This window comes from Dendrobates tinctorius, unplaced genomic scaffold, assembly GCF_039654945.1.
Source record: "Dendrobates tinctorius isolate UK_male_01 unplaced genomic scaffold, ASM3965494v1 ptg000257l, whole genome shotgun sequence".
Lineage (NCBI taxonomy): Eukaryota > Metazoa > Chordata > Amphibia > Anura > Dendrobatidae > Dendrobates > Dendrobates tinctorius.
In genome coordinates, this window is record NW_027361924.1 from 5,506,494 (window position 1) to 5,521,259 (window position 14,766).

The 14,766-nt window shown below is 50.2% G+C and overlaps 1 protein-coding gene across 3 annotated transcripts in view; it reads right to left on the reverse strand.

Moving 5' to 3' along the window:
* Window positions 1-831: 831 nt before the first annotated feature.
* LOC141069160 (rho GDP-dissociation inhibitor 2-like) overlaps window positions 832-14,766 on the reverse strand; it is a 38,065-nt gene continuing 24,130 nt past the window's right edge. For all 3 annotated transcript variants that reach the window (XM_073558539.1, XM_073558541.1, XM_073558538.1), the window contains exons 3-6: window positions 6,427-6,510; window positions 1,737-1,813; window positions 1,382-1,445; window positions 832-1,213 (exon numbers count right to left, since the gene is read on the reverse strand). In XM_073558539.1, the coding sequence (XP_073414640.1) occupies window positions 1,014-1,213; window positions 1,382-1,445; window positions 1,737-1,813; window positions 6,427-6,510 (425 nt within the window). In that variant the 3' untranslated portion in view covers window positions 832-1,013. The remainder of the gene's footprint in view (window positions 1,214-1,381; window positions 1,446-1,736; window positions 1,814-6,426; window positions 6,511-14,766) is intronic.

Below are 14,766 nucleotides of genomic sequence, written 5' to 3' on the forward strand. Positions count from 1 at the left end.
GGTCAGAGGGAGACGCGGTAGAGGAGCACCGGGCCAAGGGAGAGGCAGAAGAGGAACGCCGAGTCAGAGGGAGAGGTGGAGGAGGAACGCTGGGCCAAGGGAGAGGCAGAAGAGGAACGCTGGGTCGGAGGGAGAGGCGGAAGAGGAACGCCGGGTTGGAGGGAGAAGCGGAGGAGGAGCACCGGGCCAAGGGAGAGGCGGAAGAGGAACGCCAGGTCAGAGGGTGAGGCGGAAGAGGAACGCCAGGTCAGAGGGTGAGGCGGAAGAGGAACGCCAGGTCAGAGGGAGAGGCGGAAGAGGAACGCCAGGTCAGAGGGAGAGGCGGAAGAGGAACGCCAGGTCAGAGGGAGAGGCGGAAGAGGAACGCTAGGTCGGAGGGAGAGGTGGAGGAGGAGCACCGGGCCAAGGGAAAGGCAGAAGAGGAAAGCCAGGTTGGAGGGAGAGGCAGAAGAGGAACCCCGGGTTGGAGGGAGAGGCGGAAGAGGAACGCCGGGTCGGAGGAAGAGGCGGAAGAGGAACGCCAGGCCAAGGGAGAGGCAGAAGAGGAACGCTAGGTCGGAGGGAGAGGTGGAGGAGGAGCACCGGGCCAAGGGAGAGGCTGAAGAGGAACGCCAGGTTGGAGGGAGAAGCGGAGGAGGAGTGCAGGCCTTAACCTCTTCACAGTGAAATCGATCTTCACGCAATATAAATGAAAACCAACATCAGACCCGCGATTGAAACAAACTCACACAAACACTTTAAAAAGGTTAAAAACTGTAATTTGTCAATCCCCCCTTATTATCCAGGAATCCACTGGACAATTTCCAGTAGGGAAAAAAAAAAAAAAAAAACTTGTTAAAGATCCATCATTTTATTAAATACTGTCTTTACAGGTTTGTATATTCTTTTCTTAGAAACAACAAGTAACTATTAGAAAACAGATGTAGAAATCATGATACGCCTTGTACAATGTTTAATATGTAGCATTATCCGCCCCTCATATTAGGCCGCCGCAGGGGAGGCTCGCGCCGCCTCTAATCCTTCCACTCCTTCTTTATATTGATGTTCCACTCCCAGGACAAGTGGTCGGATTTGTCGTCGTCTGTGAACCAGGATTTCATGTGGTACGTACCCCGGACAAGCATTCCTTTGGGGGCTTCTTCTAGGGGAGTTAGGAAATCGTAAGACTCGGCGCGGGGTCCGTAGCTGCCGACCATGTGCGTCTCTTTATCAACTGTCAAGAAAAATTCATGGTTCCGTTAAATCCAACTTACCAAAACACAAACTTCACGTCTACTTTTTGGGCGGCCACTGGAAGCCGCTGGACAGTTCGGAGACTATATTGCACCAGTGTCGCCCCAATAGTGTTCTCTTAGGGATTACTTTTCCATCATCCACTTACCTCTAATTCCTTTCCTGAAGGTGTGCTGTACATACTTCAACCCAGAAACTATTTCCTTGTTCACCTAGAAAAATATTGAAAACTCAGCGGATCCCGGGAAAGACACCTACAGTACAAAGGTTTAAACTGTAGGACGGGAAAATAAAAAAAAAACGCATGTGTCCCTATGACAACACTTCCTGTCCTGGGCTGTTAGTGCAAGGAGTGTTGTCATAGGGACCCCAGAGAGGGCGCTCTCATTATGGGATTGTAATTGTCCATCTGTTTAATTTTCATATTAAATAATCTGGTTATCGGGGGAAACTGCGATATGAAGAGTCCCGGACATTACAGCGATGTAAATGGTGTCACCTACCTTAAAGGAAATTTTCACTTTGTAGCTTGAGCCCTCCTTTATTACAAATGTAACGTCCTTAAGTGCCGCTACGTTGCCTGCAATTAAAAAAAAAAAAAAAAAAATCAGATTAATGCCATGAACCAAAAGCATACAGACCTATAATCCGGTAAATCCGATAATCCGGCACCATAGTATGGGATCTCACAAGACTTAAGCAGGGTTATTTTATTCCTAAATATTCTCTTTTTTCCTTACTGCTGTCTGATAGGACCATCGTGTGTGTATGTGTAATTAATATATATATATATATATATATATATATATATATATATATATATATTTTTTAAAAAGGCATGGTTTCCTAAAATCCTCCTGTTGGAAAACTACAACTCTCATCACACCAGACTGTCAGGACATGTTGGGTGCTGTAGTTTAGTAAGAGTTGTAGAGCCGCAGGTTATAGCTGAGTTTATAAGCGACCTCTGTAGTAATGTAGTCTCACCACTAGAGGACACTAGCGTACTGGGCTATAGATACAGTTCTTAAAAGAAGGAGGGGGGGGGGGGGGGGATACTCAAGTTTGAAAGTTATCCCCCAACTTTCTCACTGCTGGGGGGTCTGACCTCCGTGGTTCCCAGCGATCCCGCTGATTGGGAGCTCTGGAGATTGTGGGAAGGACCATTCTGCTGAGAATGGGGGTAACATCATTTTCTCTGATGAGGCCCCTCATACTACCTTCTGTACAGATATAGGAGGAAATTAACCAAAAGCCCAAAACACAATTCTGCTTATAACTGAAGTTAGGTTTAAATTTGGGGTTGAATTGTAAAGCAAGTCTGTGCAGCATGGAGAGGCAGTCTACTGTATAGTTGTTACCCTGACCGGAAATTACATGACTGGTAGGAAGGCTGCACTACTACACCCATCAGGAAGCTACCTGACAATCAGACAGGCCTGGTCCCCGAGCACTTGTGGACTTGGGGTCTGTATAGGTTTCGGATTTTCGGTTTTCCTGGTTCTGACGGCTTTTACTGCTGGAGCTGCATTGTGCAGAGCAGCGCTCATTTACATGGAGGGGAAGGGGCCGAATACTGAGGAGCTCACCCCCCACAGTGTCAGGGGGGCACAGTGCAGGGCATCCGTTACATTGTAGCCACAAAATTCCGGGAGACGGATCACATCGCAGCCACAAAATTCCGGGAGACGGATCACATCGGAGCCACAAGATTCCGGGAGACGGATCACATCGGAGCCACAAGATTCCGGGAGACGGATCACATCGGAGCCACAAGATTCCGGGAGACGGATCACATCGGAGCCACAAGATTCCGGGAGACGGATCACATCGGAGCCACAAGATTCCGGGAGACGGATCACATCGGAGCCACAAGATTCCGGGAGACGGATCACATCGGAGCCACAAGATTCCGGGAGACGGATCACATCGGAGCCACAAGATTCCGGGAGACGGATCACATCGGAGCCACAAGATTCCGGGAGACGGATCACATCGGAGCCACAAGATTCCGGGAGACGGATCACATCGGAGCCACAAGAATCAGCGCTCAGTACAAGCACCACACGTGTGTGAACAGAGCCCAACGTTGCCGAATGATTGGAGCAATCTCAGATATAAAGCATCTCCGGCATACACCGACACATGAGGAAATATCGCCCCCGATCTGGTGATCGCCCGAGGCGGATACTGATGAGGCCACGCCCATTTTACAGCACATTCTACAAAGCTCAAGTCAAAGATATTTCTCAAAAACTTGCTTGATGTTTTTTTCCTTCCAGCGTTGGAACATGTAAGAACAGGCGTTGGCTGCGATTATAGGGCAGAAATGGACGGAGATCTCTCGTCAGGTCCCTTCCTACACTTTTTTCCGCAGCGCATACCTTACTTCAGCAGGGGGCGTCCATGAGCCATGATGAAGTCAGCATGATTGGAGTTGTACTCCAGCAGATACTAAATAGAAACCATCAGTAGGAGCGGCTGACAGGAGCGGGGACAGGTCGTCTGATGCTAATGGGGGAGGGGGCGCTACACAACGATGATGAAGATGATACCGTGAGAAATGTCAGACATGACGATATACCTTACACTGCACTGTCCCATATTAATGGGGAAGAGTCACAAAACCGTCCGTCCCTCAGGAGCCAGAGATATAAATTAGACTTCATCCGTAAAGGGGCCCTCTGTGTGGAGGCGATCAGGCTTTGCACTGCTGAAGCTCCTTGGCCCTAAAGTTCGTCTACACCCCCCCCCCCCCGTAATCACAATCCCTCCAGACACCGTGACAGATCTGGATCATACGCAGGGCAGATGTTGGCTCAGTTTCCTCTTCCCCCAACTTTCCTTCCTGCATATTCTCCCTCCAGGGAGAGGGCAGGTTCTTCCTGTGACCATCATCTTCTCACCTAGTTAGAGGTCTCCTCACTTACGGTCCCATAATCTCAGAGAGGAAAGAAATCTGCAGCTGCATCTCCCTCCTCCTTACAGAAAGGGATGAGGCTGAAAGAGTAACCTGCAGCTGCACTCCCCTCCTCCTTACAGAAAGTGATGAGGCTGAAAGAGTAACCTGCAGCTGCATCCCCCCTCTTCCTTACAGAAAGGGATGAGGCTGAAAGAGTAACCTGCAGCTGCATCCCCCCCTCCTCCTTACAGAAAGTGATGAGGCTGAAAGAGTAACCTGCAGCTGCATCCCCCCTCTTCCTTACAGAAAGGGATGAGGCTGAAAGAGTAACCTGCAGCTGCATCCCCCCTCCTCCTTACAGAAAGGGATGAGGCTGAAAGAGTAACCTGCAGCTGCATCCCCCCTCTTCCTTACAGAAAGGGATGAGGCTGAAAGAGTAACCTGCAGCTGCATCCCCCCCTCCTCCTTACAGAAAGGGATGAGGCTGAAAGAGTAACCTGCAGCTGCATCCCCCCTCCTCCTTACAGAAAGGGATGAGGCTGAAACAGTAACCTGCAGCTGCATCCCCCCTCCTCCTTACAGAAAGGGATGAGGCTGAAAGAGTAACCTGCAGCTGCATCCCCCCTCCTCCTTACAGAAAGGGAAAGTGAGAGAACCTGCAGCTGCGTCCCCCTCCTCCATGTATACAAACAGGTACTCTCAGACATCGGTACTGTTCCCTCCATATCTGTTCGGATGTAGTCTCAATTATACAAATTGCAGCTGCGTCCACAAACGCGTCACACTGACTGGGGGGCTTTGAACATTTGTAAAGGGGGATACAGACAGGAAAAGGGGAATCACAGACTGCTGTTAAGGTGAGGAAGATGCCACCAATTGTCTTCTATACACCGAACGCGATGTCTCCAGCTGGGACGGTGGGCAGTGAGGAGAAGTGGGGCGCAGAGAACCATCACACCGTACTGTACATGTGGAAAACATGAAAACATTCTCTACAAAGTAAATCCCATGAATAGTATAACAGATTACGAAAATGCAGAGATGTGATAATTCACGGCCAGGTCCCATCACCCATCAGGGATACCGCCTCGTATGCCCTTCCCATTATGAGAATCGTGGGGTCATTAGTATGTAGAGGGCGCCACGCCTCGGACCTGCCGCATTTGTGAGCTCCTCATTCGGAGACAAATCCCTGCTTTCTCCTATGTATCTCTGTATACAGGGAGCTCCCCCTGGTGGTGACTGCAGACAGGATCTTATCATGTATCTCTGTATACAGGGAGCTCCCCCTAGTGGTGGCTGCAGACAGGATCTTATCATGTATCTCTGTATACAGGGAGCTCCCTCTAGTGGTGACTGCAGACAGGATCTTATCATGTATCTCTGTATATAGGGAGCTCCCCTAGTGGTGACTGCAGACAGGATCTTATGTATCTCTGTATATAGGGAGCTCCCCCTAGTGGTGACTGCAGACAGGATCTTATGCATCTCTGTATACAGGGAGCTCCCCCTAGTGGTGGCTGCAGACAGGATCTTATCATGTATCTCTGTATACAGGGAGCTCCTCCTAGTGGTGGCTGCAGACAGGATCTTATCATGTATCTCCGTATACAGAGAGCTCCCCCTAGTGGTGGCTGCAGACAGGATCTTATGTATCTCTGCATATAGGCAGCTCCCCCTAGTGGTGGCTGCAGACAGGATCTTATGCATCTCTGTATACAGGGAGCTCCCCATAGTGGTGACTGCAGACAGGATCTTATCATGTATCTATGTATACAGGGAGCTCCCCCTAGTGGTGGCTGCAGACAGGATCTTATGTATATCTGTATACAGGGTGCTCCCCCTAGTGGTGACTGCAGACCGGATCTTATCATGTATCTCTATTTACAGGGAGCTCCCCCTAGTGGTGACTACAGACAGGATCTTATGTATCTCTGTATAGAGAGCTCCCCCTAGTGGTGGCTGCAGACAGGATCTTATCCTGTATCTCTGTATACAGGTAGCTCCCCCTAGTGGTGGCTGCAGACAGGATCTTATCATGTATCTCTGTATACAGGGAGCTCCCCCTAGTGGTGGCTGTAGGCAGCAGCATTTTATAGTGTACCTCTATGAAGGAGCTTTGGCCCGCTATCACAGCCCGTGCTCTGTTGAGTTGGGGGTTTACCCTACACTATTACGCGGATTGTAACCTCTTGACCTCTGATCAGTTTTATACTTAGTTTTCTGGGATTATTACTCCAGGTTAGTGGAATCTCACTTCAGGGTCTGATTTGATTTAATTAATCTTTTACCTGTTAAGTCCATAGTGATGGGTCCTGGGGCATCATCGCACATCAGAGCCATCTGCGTTACCTGCACGTTGGGGGCATTGGGGTCTGGAAAAAAAACAAAATACAATTACATGAGAAGATTTAGGCTATGTGCCCACGTTAGCGTTTTTAAACGCTCAGGAAACTGATCCCCTTCTCAGAAAACGCGCGTTTTATTTCCACACGTTTTGCCGCTTTTTTCCCCCGCGCGTTTTCTGGGAACATTGGGGGAAAGCTAAAAACGCTCAGCAATGCAGAAGTTAATGAGCATGCTGCGTTTTTAGCCGCCAAGCGATTCCTGTGCGTTTAAAAACGCATGCATTGGCACAAAAAGCCAAAAAACGCATGCATTGGCACAAACAGCCAAAAAACGCATGCATTGGCACAAACAGCCAAAAAACGCACGCAATTTAATCTGAAGCTTCTTTTAAGCGTTTCTGCAGCATCTGAGCCGGCACAAACACTGCGGAAACGCTTAAAAAAATGCAACGTGGGCGTACAGCCTCAAGCTTCTTCACCATCATCGTCCTTTGTGATTTCTAAGCATTAGTCTCTGAGGCTCCCACCCTGCAGGGGGCGCCGCTGATCAAAGACCATCACTGCTGCTGGGCATAAAACCATAAGAGGAAGATAATGGAGCCCACAGTGTGAACAGAGGCCGAGCTGCAGAGGAGGCTCAAGGCTGGACCCTCACACGAAGACCGCCGCAGATCCCACCCCGATGGGGACAGTTTATCGCCAGCAGCACAGAGGAGTCGCAGCAAAATCATTCGCTAGAAATCTTTGGATCGCTGAGGCTCAGACGACCCTCACACCCCGGGGTCACCCAGGGACAGCGACCAAGGAGAAGATGGAGAAGTCTGACTCACTGATGTGTAATTAAACCGCAACAGTTCTAAACAGTCACATCCAAAGCGCTAGCATCTCATTCTACAGTAAGCTGCACCATTACATCTCCTCAAGTCACATCCAAAGCTGCACCATCACCACATCTCCTGCAGTCACATCCAAAGCTGCACCATCACCACATCTCCTGCAGTCACATCCAAAGCTCCACCATCACCACATCTCCTGCAGTCACATCCAAAGCTCCACCATCACCACATCTCCTGTAGTCACATCCAAAGCTGCACCATCACATCTCCTGTAGTCACATCCAAAGCTGCACCATTACCACATCTCATCCAATAACATCCAAAGCTGCACCATCACATCTCCTGTAGTCACATCCAAAGCTGCACCATTACCACATCTCATCCAATCACATCCAAAGCTGCACCATCACATCTCCTGCAGTCACATCCAAAGCTGCACCATCACCACATCTCTTGCAGTCACATCCAAAGCTGCACCATCACCACATCTCCTGTAGTCACATCCAAAGCTGCATCACCACATCTCCTGTAGTCACATCCAAAGCTGCACCATTACATCTCCAGTCACAACCAAAGCTGCACCATCACCACATCTTCTGCAGTCACATCCAAAGCTGCACCATCACCACATCTCCTGTAGTCACATCCAAAGCTGCACCATTACCACATCTCATCCAATCACATCCAAAGCTGCACCATTACATATCCTCCAGTCACATCCAAAGCTGCACTGTTGCATTGCCTCCTCCAGTCACAACCAAAGCTTCACCATCACATCTCCTCCAGTCACATCCATAGCTGCACCATTACCACATCTCCTCCAGTCACATCCAAAGCTGCACCATCACCACATCTCCAGTCACATCCAAAGCTGCACCAACATCTACTCTAATCACATCTAGAGCTGCATTCAGAATTCTGCTGGTTGCCACTTGAAATCTGATTAAAAACCAGCACACCCATTCTGGTCTCAGGTTTTGTGGATTTCCCCCCCCCCCCCCCAGTCTTTGCCCTATGACTTTAGAGCCAATTTACTGGCCCACCGGGAGTGGAGACCTGCAGGGAGTCTTCCCATATCCCAGAGGGGGTGTGAACAAGAGCTGGGCCCCCTCACTACTGCCGGTCTGGCACAGCTGCCTCTGCCGGGCATCAATGACCCCACTATACACGAGCCCCCCCGGACCGGTGCTGCGTCCATCACATGGAGGATTATAAGGCTTATTACAGCACAGTCCTCGGGGGACTCACATAAGGGCTGGACGGCGGTCAGTGACGGACGCTCAGCATGATCTCATTAATAGGAGCCGGGGAGATGTGGCCCCAGGATTCCTGCACACATGGAGATACGGTTATCCAGGAAACTGAGATACACGGTGCTGTTTGCAGGGCATCCAATTTTCTTAATGGTAAAGTGCCGCTGAATATGTTGCCGCTATATAGATAAATTATTTTTCATGTGTTGGGCGGTGACATATTTAATGGGGGAATGAGACCCTGCATTTACCTCAATTCCTACACTGATACAATGGAGCAAAACCACAGCTCAGCTTCCGTTCAGGGGCAGCAAGCAGAGATCCTGACAACGCAGAAATTCTTATTCCGCAGTAGTCTCAGTATCGGTCCCAGGAGATGTCGCCACCCCGACGCACGAGCGCTCCCCCGCCGCCCCGACGCACGAGCGCTCCCCCGCCGCCATCACTGCCAGTAACCGGGTAATTCCATCAGGAAACTGCAGATTTCCTAATGGTTTTGTAATGGGATTTATCAGATCTGTTCGCAAATGACGACAGATACCAGGAATCTGCTGCCTAATGGTGGGAATGGATCTCATGTACGGAATAGATCAACCTGCAGGGAAGTCTGAGGATCTGCAAGGTCTCAGGAGCAACAGTACATGGGAAAATATGAAACTCCATAATGTGTCTGATCAGGGAATTCCACCTCTGTCCCTTCCTAGACGGATCCTTCACTCTCAACTCATGGCTAAAATGTGTATTCTGCAAACAGATTTTGCCATTATGGAGATAGATGACAGTTGGTGCTCATAACGATCTAGGGAGAAAGGAGGGGGAGGAGCTAGAAGCGGAGACAGACATTCTACTGCAAGTTCTCCTGAAAGGACAGTTACATTTTAAATCTGTGGTTTAAAAAATAAAGCCAAAGTGTAACTTATTTCAGGAGAACTTGCAACAGAACGTCTGTCTCCGCCTCTAGCTCCTCCCCCTCCTTCATACAGTTTTAAAAGCACCAACTGTCATCTCCTCTCTCAGTAATGAGAAGATTTGTCGCCACCCTATAAATCGAGAGTGAAAGACCAGTACAGGAGGAGAAAGAAGCAGATTTCTCTAATCAGCAACTAATTTGTGTTTACGATGAAGACAAAAAAAAAAAAAAAAAAAATTAAAGCTATGGTTGCTCTTTAAGTGATTGGATCTCGTGCTGGAGCCACATGGGTCAGATGTCTGTGGGACCCATTATTATCCACATGAACGGCCAGGATTCCATTCCCGACAACCCGCCAGTATAAACGCAGTGCATGTCACATGACAATTACCACTGAAGAGTCAGGGAGGCGGTCCCTTTCTTCTGAGCAGTCATGTGGGCCACTAGATTGATATCTCTCTGGCCAGGACTCCTCATCACGATGCGCAGAGATGAAGCCTAAGACAGCACACCTCACTGCGCGCCTGCCCTGCACCCTGTCCACAGGGATGTCCATCAAGCCAGGAAGGTGTCGGCTCTGGAGAGAGGATCCTCCTCCCTGACTCTTCAATCTCATTTATATAATGCAGCCTTTACACTGAACCCTCTGGAGCAGAACTCAGATTTCTGCTCTGGATCAACGAGAGATAAGTGACCGCTGTCGTCATCTCCCCCCTCCTGATGGATAAATAAGCGGCGGCAGATATTTCCCGAGGCACGTGGATCCATTAATCCCCCGCCATCCTCCATTTTTCAGACTTCTCCATGCCATAAATCATCTCTAATGTGCAGTCACACATCACCGCCGCCGGAGAACTTGTTACAGCGCACCTGCCGCCACCGAGAACAGATGGCGCACAAGGCGGCATTTAAGACCAAGTCTACAAGGACGTCTGCACTTCCAGAATTCACTCCTGTGCAGGGGAAGGAAAGCGACAACCCAATGGTGCCGCAAACATGGCACCGGATTCAAAACGGTTGTCAGGCGCAATCCCTGAGCAGACTCCTCCTTACAAGGCCATTTCTACCAATAAAGGGCTGTCACCCAGCTTTCTGAAGATCCCAAGACGTATATGTGGCGCCCCCCAGAGTATGGTCGCCACAATGGCATTGCCCTCCTCCAGGGAGGGTGATGTCAGGCTTGGAAGCAATGAAGGGTCTCTCTAACAGTTAATCATTTACATGCAACACGTTCCCACTCCAGGCCAGCAGAGGGAGCTCTGAACCAGGATTGGGGGAGGATCGTGCTCTGAGGGCTGGGAAGGGAAATAGTTAGTGTGAGGAGGGCAACGAGTGTAGACGTGTGGAAAGAAGCTGGAGGTTGAGCTGAGGATAGAGAGCTCCCTCCCGGTGAAAGTGCATGATCTGGAGCCTGGTCTCCACGGTTGTATGGATACTGAAGGTCCTGCAACAGAAACCAGAGGAATAGGAAGCTGTAAATGCTCTATTCCCAACTAAGACTTGGAGGAACAACAGCGAAGGGTGAGCCAAGAGAGAGAGAGAGGGCTACAGCTGTCTGCCATACAAGGTAGTTCTCAGACGATAAGAAGGAGGAACTTCAGTGTAACACAGTACTGGATGTGCCTCAAGCCAGCGCTAGAGAGGAGACCACACAACCCGTCTGACAGAGATCCCTGAGCTGCTTCCAGGCTAGCCTGCTCCTGTGCCATCTGTAACCAGGACCCTGGACTGCGTTTGCCAAGTAAAGGTAAAGAAACTGCACCCTGTTGTGTCCTTGCCTCCTTCCTGCAACATCCTCAGCACTGCTACATCTCTGTCCCAAACACTGCACCCTCTTCCTAAACATTCCGCTACTCTGCCCTGGGACTACAGCCCTACCTGTGGAGGGTTACAACATCATTGCTGCACCACACCATCTGTCCCAGAGGATCTGTCTGCAGCGTCGGCTTAACACCTCCCTTGCCGAACACCACAGGTGGAGTCACGAATCATTCATCTATAAACTTTATTGCCAACTTAATCCCTTTTACATGGGCACCCAGGGCCACGAACCGGGTCACCGCTGCTGTGACATTCCCTTCTGAGAGACCGGCCCGGAGTACCCCACAGCCCTGGGAGGGCGACCCAGTCTTTGGCGTCACAAACAGGATTACGGAGCCCGGTATCCCCGGGTCCTGTGTGCCAGAGACTGTTGTGTACTATAGACTGTGTGTGAAATTAGCGCCATTGCCGCTATTATCCCGCTGATTGGCGCGGGAAGAAAAGGGGCAGGCCTTCGTGGGAGGAGCCTGCCGGAGAGCACGAAGAAGTGAAGTCCCGCGCGGGAAGAGGAAAAAGTGCACGAGATGTGGGCGGAGCTGAGGCCTAGAGCCTGGAGCATCGGGCCTGCGAAGCGGCCGCCGGTGAGCTCACACAACCCCCGGCCCTGGCTAACGCTAACTGGGGGGGGGGGGGGGAAGAGAGAGAATGTCTGCGCCACACAGCGGCGGACGCCGCCACCAACCCCTCAGCACCGCAAGGAGGAGCGCCCGCCGCAGCGGTCCCCATCACATGCCGCTGTCTATGCCCTACATACCGGGAGCGGCCTGGCTACCGCAGTACTTGGGTAAGTCACATACCCTGAGTGAATTTAAAGAGAGACTGTGCAGTTTGAATATCCTTATTGGACAGCTAACGGGTGCAGCACAGAGGGAGGTGAAAGCCTGGCAGGACACTGATAAAGAGACTGTTAAAAAGATTCTAGCCAAGCTAAAAAGCACCTTTGACACCCGCACTGCAGCTGAAATTAAGATGAGGTTCTTCGGATGTAAACAGAAGTTGCAGGACAGTATAAGTGACTACACTCTCAACCTGCAGGAAGCGCTGCGAGCAGTCAAGCAAATTGATCCTGACAGTGTGAAGGAGGAAGATAAACTGTTAAAGGAGCAGTTCATTGAAGGACTCCTATCCAGTAAAGTTGTGCATCATAACCCTGCATAACCCTGATCTGGACTTTGCTGATTTCAAGGACCGAGCTATTCGGGTACTGCAGGAGCCAACTGACAGCCGTCCAGCACCCCCTAGGCGCCCAGCGATCACCTACCATCAGGATGCAACATCTTTCCCTTCTATCCCTGTGGAGGCTGATGTACAGACTCTGGATAAGGATCCTACAGAGGAGATGCGTCTTCAGGTCCAGGAGTTGACCAGGGGTATGGCTGCACTTACTAAAACCGTGCAGTCCCTGCAGGTGTCCTCCAAAGAGAAGATCCAGCTGGCTTCCAGTCCAGAGGATGTCCCGTGGCTCCGGAGGAGGAGAGCCCCACCACTTCGAGGAAGGAACAACGACCGCTATGACCAGGACGGACGTCCCATCTGTCGTCGCTGCTACAAGGCAGGTCATCTTGCAAGATTCTGTCCTTTAAACGAGCAACCCCTGGGGCAGAGGGCCAACCCCCAGGAGTAGGACCTCAAGGCCCAAGGAACTGGCGAGCCAAGTATGTGGGAGGGAGACTGATTCTTCCAGTGGTGATTGACGGTATCCCCATGATCGCTTTGCTGGACACTGGCTCCCAGGTGACCACTATGCCCTATATCCTCTACAAGCGGTATTGGGCTGACTCTGAACTCACCCGTGGCCCAACTGATGAACTGACAGTAGTTGCCAGTAATGGTCAGTCTTTACCACAGATTGGATGTAAAGAAATTACTGTTAAAGTGGGTCGGGTAGAACTAAAATCTCAAAGTCTGATAGTTGTGGATATTGATCGACGTGAATGTAATCCCATGATGACTCTTGGTACCAATGTAATTGAAAACTGTCTTTCCGAGGTTATTGTCTTGTTGCAACAGGTGGCTGAGACTGCTGGTTCCAGTGAACAACGAGTCCTGCAGAAGGAGATCAGAGTCCTGATGCAAAGACAACAGGTAGAACTCTGGCGGAGAAATTGGCAGTGTCAGAGTGAGTGATGCTTTCGCCATTGCAATACCCCCCAGATGTGAAATGTTGATTTGGTGTCGGGCAGCCATAGGTCTCAGAGGGAAGGATTACCAGGCATTGGCAGAGTCAGTATACTCCGATAGCAGGCCCACTGTCCTGACAGCCAGAGGGATGGTTAATGTACGTAAAGGGAGAGTACCTGTACGTCTTTTGAATTGTGGGGAGGAGGAGGCCACAATACCTCGGTACGCCACAGTTGCTAAGCTGCTCACTGTCAATAACAACTCATTGCAGGCAGCAGAGCCCTCGGTCTCATCCGACCAGGTGGAGGACAATGGCTCTGTGAAGCAGATGGAGGAGTGGTGCCAGCAACTGCAGGTGGGGACTGACTCTACACCTTCATACCAGAAAAATGGGGTTTACAGAGTGACACAAGAGTATGAGCGGGTATTCAGTAAACACCCACTAGACTTTGGGCAGGCAAAAGGGGTTCAACATCATATCCCCACTGGAGATCATCCACCCATTAAGGAAAGGTACCGGCCTATACCCCCAACACAATACCAATGTGCTAAGAGTATGTTGAGAGAGATGAAGGAAGCAGGGGTTATCAGAGACAGTTGTAGCCCCTGGGCAGCTCCAATAGTTTTTGTAAAGAAAAAAGATGGTACCATGAGAATGTGTTTTGATTACAGGAAAATTAACAGCATTACACATAAAGATGCCTACCCATTACCCAGAATTGAAGAATCATTAGCTGCACTTAAAACTGCTAACTACTTTTCCACCTTGGATCTCACTAGTGGGGATTGGCAGGTTCCTGTGGCAGAGGCAGACAAGGAGAAAACAACATTTACCACTCCAATGGGTCTCTGTGAGTTCAACTATATGCCATTCGGGCTCTGCACCGCCCCAGGAACATTTCAACGGCTGATGGAGTGCTGCCTGGGACACAAGAACTTCAAGACGGTCCTGTTGTACCTTGATGATGTCATTGTTTTCTCCAAGACTTATGAAGACCATCTGGAACACCTGGCCGAGGTGTTTGAAGCCTTGTCCAACTTTGGCCTGAAGGTGAAGCCTTCCAATGCCACCTCCTGAAGCCCAAGGTACAGTACCTCAGACATGTGGTGAGTGCAGAAGGTGTGGAACCAGATCCTGACAAGGTCACATTTATCCGGGACTGGCCAAAGCCCAGCAACCTCCATGAAGTACGCCAATTCCTCGGGTTGGTAGGCTACTACCGAAGGTTCATCAAAGGCTTCACTGAAATAGCCACTCCTATGCAAAATCTTCTGGTGGGGCAGTCCAAGAAAGCTAAACAGAAGAATTCCACATTTGAATGGACTGAGGGGAGAGGTCCTT